This window comes from Colletotrichum graminicola (genome assembly GCF_000149035.1).
Source record: "Colletotrichum graminicola M1.001 genomic scaffold supercont1.13, whole genome shotgun sequence".
In the NCBI taxonomy this organism is placed as follows: Eukaryota; Fungi; Ascomycota; class Sordariomycetes; order Glomerellales; family Glomerellaceae; genus Colletotrichum; species Colletotrichum graminicola.
The window spans coordinates 703,692-723,232 of NW_007361017.1; the positions used below are offsets into that span (position 1 = coordinate 703,692).

General features: G+C 52.8%; 7 protein-coding genes across 7 annotated transcripts; 4 read left to right on the forward strand and 3 right to left on the reverse strand.

Annotated features, from left to right (window-relative positions):
- Positions 1–1,539: 1,539 nt before the first annotated feature.
- GLRG_04265 (BAR domain-containing protein) lies at positions 1,540–3,023 on the reverse strand (the record flags this gene model as incomplete). Its single annotated transcript, XM_008094950.1, has 3 exons — positions 1,540–1,562; positions 1,633–2,872; positions 2,988–3,023. The coding sequence occupies 3 exons, from the start codon at positions 3,021–3,023 to the stop codon at positions 1,540–1,542; spliced, it is 1,299 nt and encodes a 432-aa protein (XP_008093141.1).
- Positions 3,024–3,936: 913 nt separating this feature from the next.
- On the forward strand, positions 3,937–5,664 carry GLRG_04266 (cysteine desulfurase IscS; the record flags this gene model as incomplete). Its single annotated transcript, XM_008094951.1, has 2 exons — positions 3,937–5,037; positions 5,242–5,664. The coding sequence occupies 2 exons, from the start codon at positions 3,937–3,939 to the stop codon at positions 5,662–5,664; spliced, it is 1,524 nt and encodes a 507-aa protein (XP_008093142.1).
- A 1,326-nt stretch (positions 5,665–6,990) lies between these two features.
- GLRG_04267 (uncharacterized protein) lies at positions 6,991–7,598 on the forward strand (the record flags this gene model as incomplete). Its single annotated transcript, XM_008094952.1, has 2 exons — positions 6,991–7,287; positions 7,356–7,598. 2 exons carry the CDS (start codon positions 6,991–6,993, stop codon positions 7,596–7,598), a joined length of 540 nt encoding a protein of 179 aa, XP_008093143.1.
- Positions 7,599–9,447: 1,849 nt separating this feature from the next.
- On the forward strand, positions 9,448–10,215 carry GLRG_04268 (uncharacterized protein; the record flags this gene model as incomplete). The annotated part of the gene is made up of 1 exon (XM_008094953.1): positions 9,448–10,215. One exon carries the CDS (start codon positions 9,448–9,450, stop codon positions 10,213–10,215), a length of 768 nt encoding a protein of 255 aa, XP_008093144.1.
- Positions 10,216–10,881: 666 nt separating this feature from the next.
- Positions 10,882–11,600, reverse strand: GLRG_04269 (carboxymuconolactone decarboxylase; the record flags this gene model as incomplete). Its single annotated transcript, XM_008094954.1, has 3 exons — positions 10,882–10,934; positions 10,990–11,035; positions 11,109–11,600. The coding sequence occupies 3 exons, from the start codon at positions 11,598–11,600 to the stop codon at positions 10,882–10,884; spliced, it is 591 nt and encodes a 196-aa protein (XP_008093145.1).
- Positions 11,601–12,686: 1,086 nt separating this feature from the next.
- GLRG_04270 (FACT complex subunit) lies at positions 12,687–16,064 on the forward strand (the record flags this gene model as incomplete). The annotated part of the gene is made up of 5 exons (XM_008094955.1): positions 12,687–12,866; positions 12,969–13,053; positions 13,116–13,237; positions 13,297–14,902; positions 14,953–16,064. The coding sequence occupies 5 exons, from the start codon at positions 12,687–12,689 to the stop codon at positions 16,062–16,064; spliced, it is 3,105 nt and encodes a 1,034-aa protein (XP_008093146.1).
- Positions 16,065–17,102: 1,038 nt separating this feature from the next.
- Positions 17,103–18,757, reverse strand: GLRG_04271 (LEM3 family/CDC50 family protein; the record flags this gene model as incomplete). The annotated part of the gene is made up of 7 exons (XM_008094956.1): positions 17,103–17,217; positions 17,278–17,440; positions 17,493–17,834; positions 17,892–18,285; positions 18,341–18,437; positions 18,514–18,550; positions 18,658–18,757. 7 exons carry the CDS (start codon positions 18,755–18,757, stop codon positions 17,103–17,105), a joined length of 1,248 nt encoding a protein of 415 aa, XP_008093147.1.
- Positions 18,758–19,541: the final 784 nt, after the last annotated feature.

A 19,541-nucleotide genomic window follows, 5' to 3' on the forward strand; every position in this document is an offset into this window, starting at 1 on the left:
GTTCAGGAGGTCTCCAGCTGCGTACTTGGATGGCGCTAGCACTATTGGAAAACCTTTCGGTTTCAACTTCGCATACAGCGGGAATCATTCGAACTTACGCCGAAGGTGGAACTGAGAGCCTGCCGACGGTTGCGCTCTCCTTCTCTATCAAATATTCTAGGCGTGTTGTCTGTCTTTGGAATGGGATCCTACCTCAGCTCGCCCTCCTTGAATAGGCCATCCAAATCGAGCGGCCCATGGCATTAAACTACCTTGCCAGTGACGCAGAGAGTTACGTATGGGCGGACGAGCGGGCGTTTTTCCAACCCTGCCAGAACGCGGACGTATCACGTATCACAGACGGGGCATTTTGGGTGCTTATAAACCAGCCGGCAGGGGAGGGGGACATCGGCGGCATTGGTTTTCTGAGCTCCTTGCTCAACCACGCCCGGCGGTAGTGATTCGCGCAAAGAGGGAAGTTTGCCTTGTCTTAGCTCCAAGAGCTAACAACATTACCCCCCCATGTCCGAGGAAGTAACTGCATCTTAAGCGAAGAGATAGGGCCACAAGGCCAATCCATCATGTTTGCTTATACGTGTCACATCTGTTATCACTCTAGACCCGAGTTGCATTTCTCGGCGGTCGATCGGGACACCTCCTCCCTCAACAGCTTGCATCCCGCGTGCATCGGTGGGATGTCCAAGAGTGGCACTTTTTCACGAGAGGGTGCGCCAACAAGGCTCCCGTATGCAAATATATTGAGAAGTGAAGCTTGTGCAACATGCCCTATCTTAGAAATGTAACGGTATGCCTGATATTCTAATGTTGAGAGAGGAGGAGGGGGAGTGGCGCCCAACGCAGGCCCTGTTCTACTTAGAGAGGGGGAAAGAAACAGTCTCACTTTCTGGCTTCTCCCCCTCGGGACAATGGCAAGCTTGAGAAATGTAGACATGCCACTGTCGTCCGGGCAAGGCAGCCGGAAACCAAGAAACCAGCGCGGAGCCAGTGCCTGCACAGGGGACACTGGACGGGAACCTGCACGTTTATTGTATAGAGGCCCCCCCCCCGGGGGGGAATATCCCAATAAGAACGTTATCGTAAAAACGCGCCGCAAAAAGGACAGGAGATGCTTGTGGAACGAGGGACTCTGGTTTGACAACAGCAGCGAAGTCTTCAAGAGAATAGGTAGGTATGGGTCAAAATGCACACTATACGATGCTCACCGACGTCTCTCTAAACCGGAAAGCTCCAAGGCAAAAGAGGCCACGGCTTTGTGTCACACTGGACGCATCGAGAGCGAGTTATCTCCCAGACTTCTTTCTCTTCCTCACTCTACATCCAGAACAGCCCCCCTCCCTTTCTCTTCTCTCCCAGTTGTTTTCCGACTCGAAATGACGGCAATCCCTTCTGCGTACGCCAAAGACCCCAAATGCAAGTGTTTTGCCCCTTCCCCAATGTCCCAACGGTCGTTCATTAATGTACCTCTGCTGCACAGTGTATCCGGGCGAAGATCAAAGATGATGTCGGCTATGATTGGCGAGTGCGAGTCTCATTAATCGCTCAATTCAACTTGACGTAGTTTCCTGTGCAACCAGCCAATCAGTACTTTTCTTCTCCTTGACAAGGCCACAATGATAGTCGGTATATATTTACCTGGGAACTGGCCAGACTTTCCATTCAGTTTGCCTGTCCACCATTCGTTCTCGCTCTTTGTACGGCTAACAATCTCAATGACATCTCCAGCTCTGAAGCTCAAGTCGCCCTCGGCTTGCGCGGCATAATCGTACAGAGCAGTAACGGTCTCCGCGGCAGGTGCTCCGCTGAGTCGACTGGGCTTGGGTTTGGGTGGAGGAGGCTTTGACTTTGCTGCAGCAATGGCGGCAAGTCCGCCGCCAGATGTTCCGTTGGTTGCTGGAGGCGAGTACGGGGGTGGGATGTCGGAGGGTTCGCTCGGCCGAGTGTAGCCGCCAAATTTCGAGGGCGGCGCTGTGGGCGTGGTTACCGCGGCCGACGAGGAGGATGGACCGGCGGTGAGAAGGTGCTGAGGCTTGCTCTCGATCGCGGGGCGGCCGTACTTTGGCGGGCGCTTTTGTCCTGTAGTTTTGAACTTCACGATGGACAGCTTCTCGGCCTGCTCTTGGATGTCGCCTCGCTTCTTGTGGAACGCTTCAAGTACGTCGAGGGTTAGGTCAAAGTAGCCAATGTCGCAATGCTGCATCTTTTCATGGAGCGTGTAGAATATGTTTAGCTGCATGTAGTAGAAGGATTGGAAGAGGGGTTGGATGAATTGCTGCTCGAGCTCGAAGAGCCGCGGCAGCTCTTCCTTGAGCAGATCATTGAAGTAGTTAAACTCCTGTGTAGCCTGCTCGACGTCGTTCTCAGCTTTCCACAGGGCCTTTTCGTCTTTGGCACTCCGTTCCTTCTTGTCCTGAAGCTTCTTGAGGGTTTGCCGGTGTCGATCATAATCAAGCTTCTTGTGTTCGCGCTTTGCAGTGGTCTTGCGGATGACTTTGACGACATCCAGTAGTTCGTTGGCTGGGCGAATAACCCTACTTTCTATCATCTCCAGCTCTGGCGCAAGAGTCTCTTGCAGGTCCTTGACGACAGCCTCGTACTCTTCGCAAGCGCGGATACCCTCCGGATTGCCGCGTATCTCTAAACTATCGGGATCCGACATTCGACCAGATATGGGCTTGTAAATCTCCGTCATGGCCTTGCTGAACTCGATCTGGTGGCTGAGCATGCCGTTGATGGCTTCGAAGTATTTCTTGGATTCATCGTGCAATCGTTTCGTCTCGGTCTCGAGCTCCTGAAACCTGCGCTCGGAATCGATGTAGACAGCATCCTTTGTATGCTCACCGATGTTGAAGCGGGACTTAAATTGCTGGGGCGCCTGTTCGTGACGAGAAAAAAAAGAATCATCAGTCTGCAATCTTGTGTTGCATCCTCACGTCACCGTCACAGCGCGGAAGGGACGGGGAGACCCCTCACTTAGTGGAAACACGTACCCGAATGACGCTTTTCTGGAAGCCCCGGAAGCTCATGGCGGGGTGAGATTGTGGTGTTGATATGGCGGATCAGGTATGGCGAAAGTCGGACCAGTGGAGGGAAGAGGCGGTGATATTGGGGGATAGGGTTATGACGAGGGTATCCGCTGTTTGAGGGTATTCCACGTCCAACCTTATGAGGAGTGGGCTTTCGCAACCTGATTGTCGCTGGTGACGACGTAGGCGTGGCTGTGCCGGTCAGCTTCTGCGCAAGACCGCTTGGCTGTGGCGCATATGCTGCGGAAGGACAGGAGCTAAGGCCTACGATTAGGAGCCAATGTACCCAAAGTAGGTGCCTAGCGGTTCGAACGGCAAGGACGTAGCACGGCAACCTGTGAGGTAAGACGTGTGCTTAGAGACGATGATACGTGGGGGCTGGTGAACACGGAAGAGAAAGTGAAAATACTGGCCGGAAGGAATAAGTCGAAGTCTGAGGACATTCGGAGCATCAAATTGGGAAATTAAACAATGCAAAGCGAAAAGGCAAGTGTAATATAGTTACGGCCTACGGTCGCGGCGACTGTGGTGGGATATCAAGTAGGCATCTAGGTACCCGCCCATGTACACTGGCACCTACCTACCTACCTACCTAGATAGGTAGGTACCTAGGTAGGTAGCAAGGCGACCCCTAAGTAATCAGAGGGTCGGTCTTGACGATGCCATGACCGAGTCCGCCCCCTCAAAGGGTGGATCCGAATGGGGAACGTCATCAACTCGGGAAGCTGTTAGACCTGGCCAATCACAGCCTAGATGTTATCCCCGACCCCGAGACTGTCGGAGACACGATCCAAATTGTCAAAAATTCCCAACAGCCTGGGTAGCAGTCCCTCCTTCTAGAAATTCCATCTACCTTCTCTCCTTCCTCTGTTTGAAGTTCGATCGCCTACGCCATCGCCATCAATCGTGCACCATGGCTAGCATCACATCAACCGCCTTTAGGCAGGCGGGCCGTCTCTGCCGTCACACCACAGCGCCCGGAATCTCTTCGCGAGGTATTTCCTCATTATCAAGGGTGGCGACAGCTCCAGCGCAGAGGTTATCTCAGCAACGCAGATACGTCTCCGAGACGAGGCGTGATAATGCACAGGTCAACGTCGAGACTGCGATCAAGCTCGACACGAAGGACTTCATTGATGTCGTCCCTCAGTCACCCGATGCGCCAAATGTCTTGGTTAGTCCCATGGCCGAGGTGCTGAAGCAAGTTACCACTATGGAGGAGGGCCAGCGACCTATCTACCTGGACATGCAAGCCACGACTCCCGTCGACCCCCGCGTCCTCGACGCCATGCTGCCGTTCTATACAGGCATTTACGGCAACCCCCACTCGAGAACACACGCCTACGGATGGGAGAGTGAGGAAGCCGTCGAAACGGCGCGCCAGCACATTGCCAAGCTTATCGGCGCTGACTCGAAGGAAATCATCTTCACAAGTGGCGCCACCGAGAGCAACAACATGAGCATCAAGGGTGTCGCGAGATTCTTTGGCAGATCCGGCAAGAAGAAGCACATTGTCACGTCGCAAACCGAGCACAAATGCGTTCTTGACAGCTGCCGGCACCTTCAGGATGAGGGCTTCGAAGTCACGTACCTTCCTGTCAAGAACTCTGGTTTGATTGACATGGACGAGCTTGCTGCCGCTATCCGCCCCGATACTGCTCTTGTTAGTATAATGTCCGTCAACAACGAAATTGGTGTTATTCAGCCCCTGGAGCAGATTGGTCGGCTCTGCCGAGAGAAGAAGACATTCTTTCACACCGATGCTGCCCAAGCTGTCGGAAAAATTCCCATGGATGTCAACGCCATGAACATTGACTTGATGTCGATCTCATCCCACAAAATATATGGCCCCAAGGGTATTGGAGCTTGCTATGTCCGCCGCCGGCCCAGAGTTAGGCTCGACCCTATCATCAGCGGAGGCGGACAGGAGAGAGGTCTGCGAAGCGGCACTCTCGCCCCGCCACTGGTTGCTGGCTTCGGTGAGGCGTGCCGCATCGCTTACGAGGAGATGGAGGTACGTGCTGATCCGTCTTGCTTTTCCTATCTTTACCCTGCCATTCCCTGGATGATTCGCTCTATACATGCATGGCCCTCTGAGTATCCCATCACAAGGACGCCGATGTTGGTTCATAGCATCGCATTCAATCCAATCCTCCATTATTCGTTATGTACCATGTTTGCAGCTATTGTTACAAAGAAGTACTGACAGATGTTCTAGTATGATTCGAAACGTATCAAGGCACTGTCCGATCGCCTCCTCAACGGTCTCCTTTCTCTAGAACACACAACACAAAATGGTGACCCTAAGCACTTCTACCCTGGATGTGTCAACGTTTCCTTCGCCTACGTTGAGGGAGAGTCTCTTCTCATGGCCCTGAAGGACATTGCCCTGTCTTCTGGCAGTGCTTGCACGTCTGCATCTTTGGAACCTAGCTACGTCTTGCGTGCTCTGGGCAACAGTGACGAGAGCGCCCATAGCAGTATCAGATTCGGCATTGGACGTTTTACGACTGAGCAGGAGATTGATTACGTGCTCAAGGCGGTCAAGGAGCGGGTTGATTTCCTGCGTGAACTGAGTCCGCTCTGGGAGTTGGTTCAGGAGGGCGTGGATCTCAACACGATCCAGTGGAGCCAGCATTAAAAGAATGGTTCCGTACGTTCCGCGTGCCTGCGCAATCGACCTCGTCTGCTTTCAGCGGGATCCGCGAGCTTGTCAAGGTCCGCGCAGGAACTTGCCTGCATCTCTCCAACGCAGAGATGCCTGTACCAAAACCCATATTTGAGATACCTAAACAGCCAGCCTTTTCGTTTTTGTCCTCGGGGATATCGGAGTTGGAACTGGGGGCGACCAAGGGAAAGTAGGAAATTTGAACAAAAGTCCAACGGCGGTCGAGTTCAACGGGGGTGGCAACTGGCTGTTGTTGATGAACTTAAGACTGTACACTACTACATATTATACTGGCATGAATTGGAACATGGACGCCATGAACAAATGAACCATACAGCAGGCGATGCGACTACTCCGAGTACTTCACGTTAAGTCACCGGCACGTTTATGCTACTCGATGAAGGGCATGTCTATCCTTGGGAAATTGCTTTCAAATAGCCAAGATGCACGACACCTGCATGCGTCACCAGGCTGCCACAGATGTGAGAGCTCCAAAAATGTCATCAAGGGCAGCGACTGCTACGATCTGATGTGAGAGTGGTCTATGACTGAGCGGTTTGCTTGCTCGCACAATTTACGGCAAGCGCTTCAGATCACGATTGCCGGATATGTAGCTCATAGTTACAATGCTGGCTAAATGCTCAGCAGCATCATTGTGCTGTGCTCTTGACTGATTAACTGATTGTCCAGGATACATCTGGCAAGGTGCCAGACGGGAGAGGTCCATCATCAAACATCCCTCAATAGGGAATATGCTGTAAGCAAACAGTCCAGACGAACTCTGATTACGTCTTCTGCGGGCTTACATGGCCATGGCTATACGTCTCAACTCTTCAGACGGCAAGTACGCATACCAAAAAGAGACGTCGGGGAAGGAGGCAACTATGGCGTTTGGTGCTAATGAAGTAAGGTTGAAGTTGCGAAATGACATCACATAAGGAGCGCAAGGTGCAAAACTGCCCCTCCTTCCCGCAACCCCCCTCCACACTGGGCCCCCCAGCAGCGGTGCTCCCGCATTCGGAAGGGCCTTCTCCAATGCCTATGACATCACAGGTTCAGCTCAACCTGGCAAACACGATCGCGGTTGCCAAACGATGAGATTTCACATGTTGCAGGTGGCCTGCCTCAGGAAAGGGAGGAGGGCCTGGCTTCTGGCTTCTTCGTAGATAAATTGCAGCCCTCTTCCCAACCTCCAGAGTTTCTTCCCACCATCAATCACTTCACAGCTCATCAGACCCATTCCAAACCACCTATTACCAAATCAATCCATCGACTAAGCCCACCAAACAAACCATCATCATGTCTGCCAACAACGACAACACCTCCACTCTCAAGTCCTACGTCGACTCTGCCACCGGCGCTGCCCAGAACATGCTTGGCTCCCTTACCGGAAACACCGCCGACCAGAACAAGGGCGAGGTCAAACAGAACAAGGCACAGGTTGAGCATGATGCTTCCCACGCCACGGCCAAGCTTCCCGGATTCACTGCTACCGCCCAGGGCGTAAGCAAGGACGACCCCGACCGTGCCAACGGTTCCTGGAATCAGACTGTTGGCTCCGCCAAGGAGACTATTGGTGGACTTGTCGGCTCCGAGGTAGGCTATCTTACTCATTTGCACCTGCAGACTCTTGTCAGGGCAACAGGCTGACGTTTCGATTATAGAACCTCAAGCAGCAAGGTCGCGAGCAGAACATCGAGGGTCAGTCGCAGGAGGCCAAAGGCCAGTTGAACGACTACACTTCTGGCATCGGCAACCGTGTCCAGGGTACTCTCGGTAGTGCCGTTGCTGGCATCACTGGTGATAAGGCTGGCCAGGAGCATTACCAGGGTATGCACGACACTGGCAAGGCTCAGCAGCGCGGGGCTGAGCACGACATCCAGAAGCAGGCAGAGGCAAAGCAGTAAATCATGCAATGCCACATGGTGTGTTAGTATGAGCGACGGCTGGCGTAGTAAAGGAGAGATATGAATTTGATACCCCCTGCACGAGAGCACGCATGCACCTAGTTAGCCCTTCAGGTAGAAGATGAATCAAACCATCCGCCTAATTCAGCATGTGCATATTGGTTCGACTTGGTGATTCAAGTCCTGGCTATACACCAGATCCGAGAAAGCGAAGCACACCTTCATCTTTAAGCACAAATGTGGGTAGTGTGCACTGCACGTGCCATTCTATCCGAAAAGGGAAAGTGGGCTAGGAATACCTAGAATGACGACGGCATGTTAGGAACCCACACCGTTAAGCGCTGTAGATCACTCAGATGGTGAGGCGAGGGGTAGTCTTTCCTATAGGTAAATCGGTTTGCTCAGGTAGATAGGCAACGAGGGTTGAAACGGCCCTTTGGCTACCGTAATGCCATGCACCTACCGGCGATCTGAAGGAGCTAGCCGTGTCCGCTGACCTCGGGTGGCAGCGCAAGCGCAAGTGCAGGCAGGTGCATGCACAAAAAGTATGTACGCCTCTTACACAGTAGGTGCATGGAGGGGAACCACACAGAGGCGTTCGGATGGCACATTATGGCGTTGGATAGACATGTAAGGTACCTGAGATCAAGGCACTCCAAACAGCCAGTCGAATTTGCATATGCCTCGACCGCGCAGTTCTGCTGCTTTTCTGCAGCTGCACGAGATCGCTTTTCTCCATCTCTCTTCATCGTGGGGTCGATTTACAAATCACACACCATCCATGTCGCCTCTCGACCAGGCCATGTTATATCATGCCATGCGCACTCGTATCATCTTGTCTTGCTGCTGACCGCCAGACAATAGCCCCTCGCCCAGCGCCCACCACCCGTCGCAATGCTAGGCTTCAGGTCCAACCCTCCATGTCTCATCTACTAATCACCACCGTCCGTCAGAGCTGTTCCCGCCCCCCTTCCCCTCCCGGTGAGGGGTGCGAGGGCTGACTGACTTCGCCCACGATATGCAGCGCAGTGGATACTGCCAAAATCCACAGAACGAAGCCCCGAAAAATAAGGGCTGCGATTAAATCGGTGCTGCTGCCACCGCTGGTCACACACTCAGTCCTTGGTGACGGGTATCCCCTCTCGCCGTTCCCAAGCTCCCAAAGGAGCGCCGGCCCCAGCGGATCGGTTCTCGAGCCAGGTTCTGGCCATGGTGAAGGTGAAGCCATGCTAGATACAGAAGTCGACCTTCGCCTGTCCAGTGAGGGGTGACGATTCCATCTGCAGTTGCAGGGAAGTGCGCCAACCATGGGAGCGTCGCATCCCATCTCCACGAACGGTATCCGTCTTGGAGCGACCTTGGTGCCCCTCTATTGGCCCATGCCGCCCGGTGGCTGCATGTCACGAGAAGTAGATGCAAGGGAGAGGTGCGTCTAAGAGGGGCAGAAAGAAGCAAGGAAGAGGAGGCATTAGGTATTTGATTGCGACTGCGTCTGGAACCGACTTATAGACCCTAACGTCGTACTGGCGCACACAGCACCGGCGGGCGGAAACTGATGGCTGTTGTCGTGCAGTGCGTCATTCATCACCCTCCCGCCGAGAAGGCCTCGAAGCCCTCCCACCCTCTTCCATTTCATGTGCGGCGCACTTCTATCGTCATCAATGTTGCCTCCTCCGCTCCCTACATTTTGCCTGTGTCACTACGCTTCATTTCTTTCTGCAACGCAGTCTGCGGTTATTCATAGACCTACATTCTGAACCGACAAACACTACTCAGTCGCATCATGTCGCCGTAGTCCATTGCCAGTTGACCCACCATTTAAATTCTTCTCCGTGCTTCACTTTCCGCCATGGCCGAAACCGAGGCGCGTCAGTGGACAATCGTCCTAATCCTAACCGCACTCATCCTTTCCTTGGTCGTCGTCTCCCAGATTTTGACAACATATATCACTGCCTACCGTGCCGCTCCCAACGAAATTGCCTCATTCATCGATGCCGTTGACTTCTCAGTCGAGGAGAACGAGAGCTACGACCGCGACGTCGCCAAAGTCCAGCGCCTCGATGACAAGCTCCGCCTCGGTCGCCTGCTCCGCGAGATTCAGAAGGGTGGCGACGATCTGCGAGAGGAGATCAACTCCATGCTCCTCTCTGACGACACCACCACCATGCGCATAAGCCCCCGTCTTCTCTGGGCCAGCAAGCGCCGCGATCTCGAAGAGCGCGTTCGCCGGCTGGATCTCGTGAGAATGCGTTTTCTCGTTGTATACATGGGTGTGGTTGCGGAGCGGGCGAGTCCTATAGCGGAACGACATATGCCTGTGACAACACCCCAAAGGGTTTCAGAGAAGGCGCCACTGTCTCCGTCCTCCACGCCGCCGATGGCCGCTCTGAACGAGAGTTTGACGCGCGCGCTGACCGAAGAGATCCGCGAGCGGCCGCCACTGAGGAGGCTAACCACTCAGGCCATTGGCCATCGCGAAGTTACGGGAACAGGGCACAAACTTGGGTGGGCAGGGGTGGTCCAGGAGTTGCAAAAGAGTCCACGGATGCATAAACGGCGATCGTCTATCGAAAGGTCCATCGAGCAGGAGCTGGCCAATGCCAAGCTGACAATCTGACTGGCGGTGGATCAAAGAGGTGTTGCTAGCAACAGACCTGGGACTGTACTGACTGTGGAGGGCGGCGACCATGTCTGCAGACACGCGAACAACGACGAAACAGCGATATAATCGGCTTACGACTACAGGTTACATTCCGTTCATGACGACAAATGAGCAATCACATATGCATCCACGACATAAGGCGTACGGTCTGAATATACTCAGCACCCGCCCCCAGAGTGGTATGTTGTTGATGGCGACAACAGCACCTGCCGATTCTTTGCACTTCTGCACTTTTTGTTGCGGAAACGAATTATGACGAAAAAACGAATTATGACGAAAATAAAGGGAGAAGGGTTTGGTGACAGGCGCATGGGGACACGGGGGGAAGTAGACTTGGTTCACAAGTTGAGCAAGGGTTTTCATTTATTTTATTTTATTTTTAAAATACTGTTGTTACCGTTTCTTTAGGAGGACCTTTACATCACTTCCCACGTAGATGAGATACCCCTTTCACAGCATTCTTTGCCCCTTCTGAGTCCATATGCCCAGTCTACACTGCACTTCACCAGTTGGTCTCTTCTTCACCTCTTTCCATATTGAAAGCATTGAACCTCGCACTCAGGCGTACCTCGTATGTGTCCTCGACGCTGTGACGCGCCCTTGGGGTCTCAATGTGGGATCTCAATGTTGATGAAGGGAAACGTCTTCAGGACCAGTGCTGTTTCTTTCGCCAACTGCATACTCGTTAGAAGTGCATGTTGACAAGACAGTTAGGAATGGTTATCTTACCGTCAAGAGCCACCAAGAACCGGCTCACGCAGTTATAGCACGCGACCTAAATGTCATTGTCAGCCAGTCTCTCGAACTCCTACCGGCCTCTCCCCAAGCCACCTTCCAGTCTCACTTACTGTCGTCGTAATCTCCACAACCTCCCGCTCACTGAACAACGACTTCAACTTCTCAAAAGTCTCATCCTTGACTCTCACATTCCTCGTCATCTCGTCCGCGTACACCAGCACGACCCACTGCTTCTCGCTCAGATGCAACGCAGGCCGGTTCGCCAGCTCCAGCGGCGCCTCGGCCTTGACGGCGTCCATGGCGTCAGCTGAGACGCCCGCGGCAACGGCCAGCGGCGCGTGATGGCCCCACTCGTACCAGGCCTGGTTGATAACGGCGACGCGCGATATGGCGAGCTCGCGCAGGTCCGCGGGGATGGTGGTCTGGGTGCGGATGGCGCCGAGGAAGTGGTTCCAGCCGTCGGCAACGGGTGGGGCGTGCAGAAGGGCCAGATCGAGGGACTGCAGAGGCCGGGGGTTGCGGCGGGCTTGTATCCGAGAGACGATGGCGGCCTCTTCCGGCGTCGAGGTCGGTGGTGGGTTGGGTACGTAGGGGATGCGCATCTTGGATTTGGGGGCGGGGTGATTTGTCGTTGGTGGGATGGGTGGCGTCTTTCTGGGTCTAAAGAAGGTCAGGAACCTGGCCAAAGGGGGCATATGAAGCTCGTGATAGCGGGAAGAATGGTTCAAATACTCAAGTGAGAAGTATTGTGTGTGTTGGTCGACATGTGAGGCCCAAACGTTGTTATATTTAAAGAGATTCCGGAGGAGCGCGGGGTTGTAAGTCCCGTCTCCACATCCCGAGAATCGGGCGGGCCGAGCGATTGTTCTTCCCCCTCCCTCACCTTTCTCCCGGTTGAACACTGTCCCGGCGCTTTCCCAGGCGCTTCGCCGGTGTCGGGTCCCAAGAGCTTCAAGGGCCGGCGACTTTCTGTGAAGAAACTTGATGCACCTATGGGCACTGCGATAACACAGCACCGTGAGACCAGCCGGCTAGTTGCAATTGCGCCTGGTTTTATCGAGCGACGGCTGTCCACAAATGTGTAACTGATCCGCGATACTCAAAGATTCATTCAGCCTTTGCTAGGCTACCTACACCACACAGCTGTTGCAGCTCTACTCCGTACTCTCCCAGGCAATTGTTGATCCGCATTCTGCTTGCCTTGCGATATTGGAGGGATGCCTGACGCTTCCCCTTCAATCTAGCAAGAACGTTTGCTACTGCTATCACACAGAAAAGAAAGCCAATCGCTTGGACGACATTGAAACTTTCTAGACTTTGAGTCGACGTGGATACGTTGACTTGCGAAACACCAGCCTGTCCAGAGTTCCCAAAAATTGAAGCTCTGACGTCGATCCGGCACTGACCAACCGCACTATCTGCCTAAAGCCCAACTTCCTTCAGCACGCTTCAGGCAAGCTCGCCCCTGTTTCCTCCACTAACAAACGCGCCACGAACCCCCTTCACTCAGACAACCACGCACTGAACTGAAAAAGCAAAGGCGCGACGCGGTCACGTGAACAGCTCATGCCTCGCCCAATTTACGCGGTGGATTTTTCGGATCTCGCGTCGCCAGCAGCAACCTGGAACCTTTCGTCCTTCAAACCCCCTTCTCTGCCACCACATCCGTCACTCACCTCGCAGCGACGATGGCGGAGATCAAAATCGACAGCAAGGCGTTTCACGAGCGCCTCACGCGCCTCACGGGCGCCTGGAAGAATGACTTGCGATCCAAGGATGGCAACATCTTCCATGGCGCTTCGTCCATCGTCGTCATGATGGGCAAGGTGGAGGAGGTGCCGGAGCTGCACAAGAACAACGCCATGCATGTGAGTGGCATCCCTTACAATCCGCAGCGACGCGATGCACTCTGTTGCTTTTGCCATTGATTTGATGCACGAGACAAGAAGCTGACATTTTGGGGACAACAGTTTTGGCTTCTCGGCTACGAATTCCCCACGACGATGATGCTGCTGACGACTGACAAAATCTACATTCTGACGACTGCGAAAAAGGGTGAGAGGTTCTTGCCATCGTCGCGTCACACTTGCGACGGATCTTGGCTGACGCAAACATAGCGAAACATCTTGAGCAGTTGAAGAATGGTCGCTTCCCACTCGAGGTCCTCGTCCGAGGCAAGGATGCAGCCGAGAATGAAAAGCTGTTTGTCAAGCTTGCTGAAGCTATCAAGGCTTCGGGCGTGAGTCACTGCCCTCGAATACGGCATCGCTTATTGCCACTGACACATCTGTCTTGCAGAACAAGGTTGGCACCATCGCCAAGGATACCTCGAAGGGCCCTTTCATCGAGGAGTGGAAGAAGGTCTTCGCCGACCAATGCAAAGATGTCGAAGAGGTCGACGTTTCCCAAGCACTGTCACAACACGCTTTTTCAGTGAAGGACGAAACCGAGCTCCGAGCTATGCGCACTGCGTCAAAGGCCTGCGTCGCCTTGATGACCCCCTTTTTCCTCGAGGAAATGTCGGACATTCTTGATAAGGAGAAGAAGGTCAAGCACAGCGCATTGGCAGACAAGGTCGATAAAAAGCTTGACGACACCAAGTTCTGGAAGACGGTCGAGCTCCCCAACAAGACCAAGCTTCCTCAGGACTTGGACCCGGCTCAGCTGGACTGGGTTCTAGGCCCGTTGGTACAGAGCGGTGGCAAATATGATCTGAAAATGAACTCGGAAAGCAACGATGATATTCTGCACCCCGGCACTATTGTTGCCGCCATGGGCTTGCGCTACAAGTCGTACTGTTCCGCCATCGCTCGTACCTATCTCGTGGACCCGAATAAGTCGCAGGAGAGCAACTATAAGCTTCTTTTCAATATTCACAACATGATCCTGAAGGAGGTCCGCGATGGCGTCGTCATCAAGGAAGTCTACAACAAGGCTCTGAACATGATCAAGGCGAAGAAGCCTGATTTGGAAAAGCACTTCCTGAAGAACGTTGGCTGGGGTGTTGGTCTGGAGAATAGGGACCCGACGTTGATTCTCAGTGCCAAGAACTCCCGAGCGCTCAAGGACGGCATGACTCTCGTCATTACGACCGGTTTTAGCGATATCGAAAACCCCCAACCGCAGGACAAGAACAGCAAGATCTACTCTTTGGTCATTACTGATACAATCCGCGTCACCACGAGTGAGGCCGTCGTTTTCACCGGAGAGACTCCCATCGATGCGGACTCGAATTCCTTTTTCTTCAAAGACGAGGAAGAGGCTCAGCCCACGCCCAAGAAGGAGAAGAAGGATTCCCGAGTGGGTGCTGTTGCTACGAAGAACATCACTTCGACCAGGTTGAGATCCGAACGAACCACAACCGTTGACGATGATGCGGACAAGAGGCGCCGTGAGCATCAAAAGGAGCTGGCATCAAAAAAGCAGAAGGAAGGTCTTGCCCGCTTCTCCGAGTCCACCAGTGGACAGAACGGTACAGAGGTGAAGAAGTTCAAGCGCTTCGATTCATACAAGCGTGACAACCAGTTCCCTCCCAAGGTCCGCGATTTGCAAATCGTGGTTGATGCGAGAAACGACACGGTCGTATTGCCTGTCATGGGCCGTCCTGTTCCCTTTCATATCAATACGATCAAGAATGCGAGCAAGAGCGACGAGGGTGATTGGTCATTCCTGCGCATCAACTTCCTGTCGCCTGGTCAGGGTGTTGGTCGCAAGGACGATCAGCCTTTCGAGGATGCCTCTGCTCATTTCGTAAGAAGCTTGACATTCCGTTCAACGGACGGTGACCGCTACCAAGAAATCGCAACCCAGATTTCGAACATGAAGCGGGACGTGAACAAGAAGGAGCAGGAGAAAAAGGAGCTGGAGGACGTCGTCGAGCAAGACAAGCTCGTCGAAATAAGAAGTAAGTTGATTTGCGTCGTAAACCCATCGATTTTGCTCACAAGGTACTAGACCGTCGTCCCGCCGTGCTTGACAACGTCTTCATCCGTCCTGCTATGGAAGGCAAGCGGGTTCCTGGTAAAGTGGAAATCCACCAGAACGGTATTCGCTACCAGTCTCCTTTGAGCACCCAACAACGCGTGGACATCCTGTTCTCGAACGTCCGCCACCTGTTCTTCCAGCCTTGTCAGCACGAGCTGATTGTCATCATTCACATTCACCTAAAGGATCCTATCATGGTTGCCAACAAGAAGAAGACCAAGGACGTCCAATTCTACCGAGAGGCAACGGATATCCAATTCGATGAGACAGGTAACCGCAAGAGGAAGTACCGGTACGGTGACGAGGACGAGTTCGAGCAAGAACAAGAGGAACGTCGACGTCGCGCCGAGCTTGACCGTCTGTTCCAAGGCTTCGCCCAGAAGATGGCCGAGGCTGGCAAGAACGAGAACCTCGAGGTGGATGTGCCTATCAGAGATCTTGGCTTCCACGGTGTTCCATTCCGAAGCAACGTCTTCATCCAACCCACAACCGAGTGTCTGATTCAAGTCGTTGAGCCACCTTTCATGGTCATCACCCTGGAGGACATCGAGGTTGCTCATCTGGAACGTGTTCAGTTCGGCCTCAAGAACTTTGATCTTGTGTTCGTCTTCAAGGACTTTACCCGACCACCATATCATGTCAACACCATTCCTGTCGAGTTCCTCGATCATGTCAAGGAGTTCCTTGACTCCTCAGACATTGCCTACTCCGAGGGTCCTCTCAACCTGAACTGGCCGACGATCATGAAGACAGTCACTGCCGATACCCATCAATTCTTCCTCGACGGAGGCTGGTCTTTCCTACAGGCCGATTCTGATGACGAGGATGCAGACTCTGAAGAGCAGGAGAGCAACTTCGAGATAGAATCCGACGAACTCGAGGAAGCATCGGAGTCGAGCGAAGAAGATTCCGACTTTGGCTCTAACGTCTCCGACGAAGAGGATGACGCTGAGATGAGCGACGAAGACGAGGGCGAGGACTGGGACGAGCTTGAGGCCAAGGCCAAGAAGCGTGACCGCGAGGATGCCCGAGGCGGCGCTGATGACGATGAAGGCCGTGGCCGCAAGAAGCGGAAGCACTAAACAGGGGTTCACTCCATTTGTCTCTGGCATTATGCGAGAGATGGCGAACCGCAGATACAGCCGGAAACGACCTTTATGGGTGCAGTGTTCTTATTACCACATTAGTTGTAACATCAAAATTGTTGTGTAGGCGTCTTGGGATGATGGGGAGGGATGAGAGGTCATTAGTGATCATGGATCCGCTTCCTGTGGGTGGTGCAACGACGAAACAGATAGCTTTCTTATTAATCGACCATTCCTGCTTGAATAGATAACTTGGCTATTTATTTTCATTGAATTGTTGACTATGCGTTGTCTTCATCAGAGTAGGCGACGAGTGATTTGTGTCTGATTGAACATACCCTCACTCCCACCCACTGTGTTTCAGATAGGAGGAGCTAGGTAGGCAGTAGGTCCGGTAGTCAGTCATGCTTAATTTCTAAACCGATGATTTGCCGGTCTACCTAGCATCCAAACTCTGAACGACTTCGAGTTTCTCTGAGTGGGCCAAGGACAGTTTCTGGTTTCTGCTGGTTGCCTATCTCGCCCACGTTCTTGTAGGGATGGGGGTGAAGCATATGAAGTTCACATGAATTAAGCACGGACGAGGATTGAGCCCAAGAGAGCGGTTAAAAGAAAGCGAAAATACGCAATGCGTGTTGACCAGCCGGTGCAAAGCAGTAAATAAATGACCAAGTACCTCTCCCTCTTAAGGCCTCTGTCTCTGTCTCTCTCCAAGCAACAGGGAGGCTTGGGCGATGTAGGGGGTCGTCAGCCGAGAAAACCCGTTCGGCCCTGTTACTCATACAAATAGATTTCATGTCATCCCATAAAAAGATTAAAAATAAAAAAAACTAAAAAAACTCCGCAGGCCAGGCTTTCCTATCCCGCGTGTCACACTCCTCGACCTCATAGCAGCGACGTAGGTAGAACCAGACGTTGTCCTCCGACTGACGACGAGGTGACGCTGTATGCCATTGCCATCGATGCCGTGGAAGGGCCGGTGGCGTTGGAGACTGTACGGCTGTGAAGATAGCACTGCGACCCATCGCGGGCCTTCTAGGCTTCGCCGGGTCGGACTTCGCGACCTGATGCCATTGCTGAGCTGGCGCCGACAGCCTGCTTGGATCCGGGTGCGTTGTTCCACGAAAGATAGGTGTGGTCACCCAACTTCCTGTGCGGAGGGTCAGTATTCGCTTCCCTGGACTTCGAGTTACAGGACAGGATCACTTACCTTGGCTTGATGAGATGAGTTACAGTAAAGATAACACCAAGGATAATACACATGCCACCGACAACAATATACGCAATACCGAGGAAAGGGTTTCTGCCACCCATGATTGTGCGCGTGGTGATAATGATGGATTTAGTTCCCTTATACTCCGTCGTTGGGAAATCTGCACTTGTCAATACTGTCGGATCAGTGCAAAGCCTTCAGGGACAACTCACTGTCGGTGATGTTGACTTCGTAAAACCCTGGCATCATAGTCTCGTCATCGTTGCGCTGGTATAGTTTGCTGAAAGTCGGCAACCCTGCGGTTCTCATCCAGACCTGGAAAGCAGGCCACTTCGAGATATCTGGCGGAGGGTGCTCGGCGGTGTAGTTGGGGTACCGGACCCTCCAGTTTGGTGGCGGCATAATGTCTTCAGGGTTGTATTTGGTTTTGCCGTAAAGGTCCGCATCAGATGCCCAGGCAATGTTCTTTTCGGTCGACATCGGATATATCGAATCCCTTTGCAACCAGCGGGGCGAGGTGAATGTGTCATTGAACATGGAGTTTGCAATCAAACCTAGCAGTGATTTAGCCTATTGACAGAGGATACTGTAACTCGCACACCAATACTCACCACAGGGATAGTACGGTTTCTTGGCTTCCTCGTCCCACTCAAGAGGGTCACAGGAGGAGCTGTTGACATTACTGGCAGACTCTGCATTGCCTTTGAGTTGCTTATCGTAGAAAGACGCGACATAACGCCTGTGATTCTGGTAAAAGTTTGTGAGGTGGTAGTAAAACAAGACTGGAGGCCCCATCTCTTCGGGAATGTCGAACTGAATTCTGCACTGCTTGGCTGGGTACGTGATCGGCCCATCCTCGACTTCGATGTCCGTTACAGCCCACAGAGCATTCTGGGTCTGGTCGTCGCTCTTGAACGCAGTGCTAATGTATTTCGAGTCCATCTCGCCAAGCTTCTCGGTTGCTTCGGTAAGGCAATTGGTATAGTCGATCCGGATCTCTTTAACCTTCAGGGAGAGTTGTTAGCGACCGCTCTGTACAGAATGGGAGGTTCAGGCTTACCTTGGCACTTGCGTAGAGCAGCAGTCCACCGATGGGAGCAAAGATGATGCCGATGATGAAGAATAGGGGCAAGACCGTCTTGGGCGTCAAGATTGGTCTATAACAGTCAGCGACTGAGGCCCGTCTCCGCGGTTTTGACATCACAGAAATATCGCCAGGAACCAGGAACTTACTGCCATGCCTTCAAGCGCTGCTGCCGAAATGCCGTATCTAATCAAACACACCAGTATTAGCACCAAATTGTTTGTTTCGTTCGAATTCCAGCGTTTCCGAGACCTCTGAGGGGAGCTTGACATCGTTCCGGGGCTTCCACGTACTTGCCGGTCGGCGGCTCTTCTTCTTGTCGTCCTTCTTTCCTGTGTCATGTTGCGGTTCGATGGAGTCAGCGTGGTTGACTCCAGACGATGGTTCGGGCATCTTTGACAATCGTGCACTCTCAAAGGGCGCGCGTTCGAAATGGTGACGGAGAGGTGTCGATTGCTGTCGCAGAAGTCTGGCTCAAATGCGCTTGTCCGGCAAGACAGGAGAGATGGAAGTCAGCAGGAGTGTGGCTTAGCGTTCAATGCGTGGATTGGGACTAGCGCCGTGGCTTAGCGATCCACTTGTTCGTCAGTTATGGAAGCACGGGCGGACATTCCAGGCGTGCAATCACAGCGCAGTAATTGGGTTGAACATCTGGTTCGTTCATAACCGAACTACCTTGGTTGGTGAGAAGCGCCATAGCCATTTAACTAAATAACTAGAGGACGAACGGTCTAGTAGAGTCAGTGTTAGCAGCGCAGTAGCATAAGAAGTACCCTGTTCCGAATTTCTGATAATATCATATCATTCATCCCCACATCTCCACTGTGACGCCTGCATAATGACATAGGTACTATCTACGTCGTACAATGGTATCCGGCCGAAGTTAATTACCCCTGTTAGGTAACTAATGCTCACCCCCCTACTGCAGGACTTCACTTTTGGTGAATATTCCCCCTCTACTATGATATCAGCTGTGGGGGGTAACATCATAGGGGTAATTAACTTCCCCCTGCCACCCTGTACACGTAAAGAAGACGCGAGAGCAGCAATGCAATAGACATCCAGTTCCATGCCGATGTGTTAAATAGGAGAATAGGTGTACGTACGTACAGTACGTACGTTGTACATAATATTATTATATACTTGTATATGTATATGTTTATATAGAGACTAATTT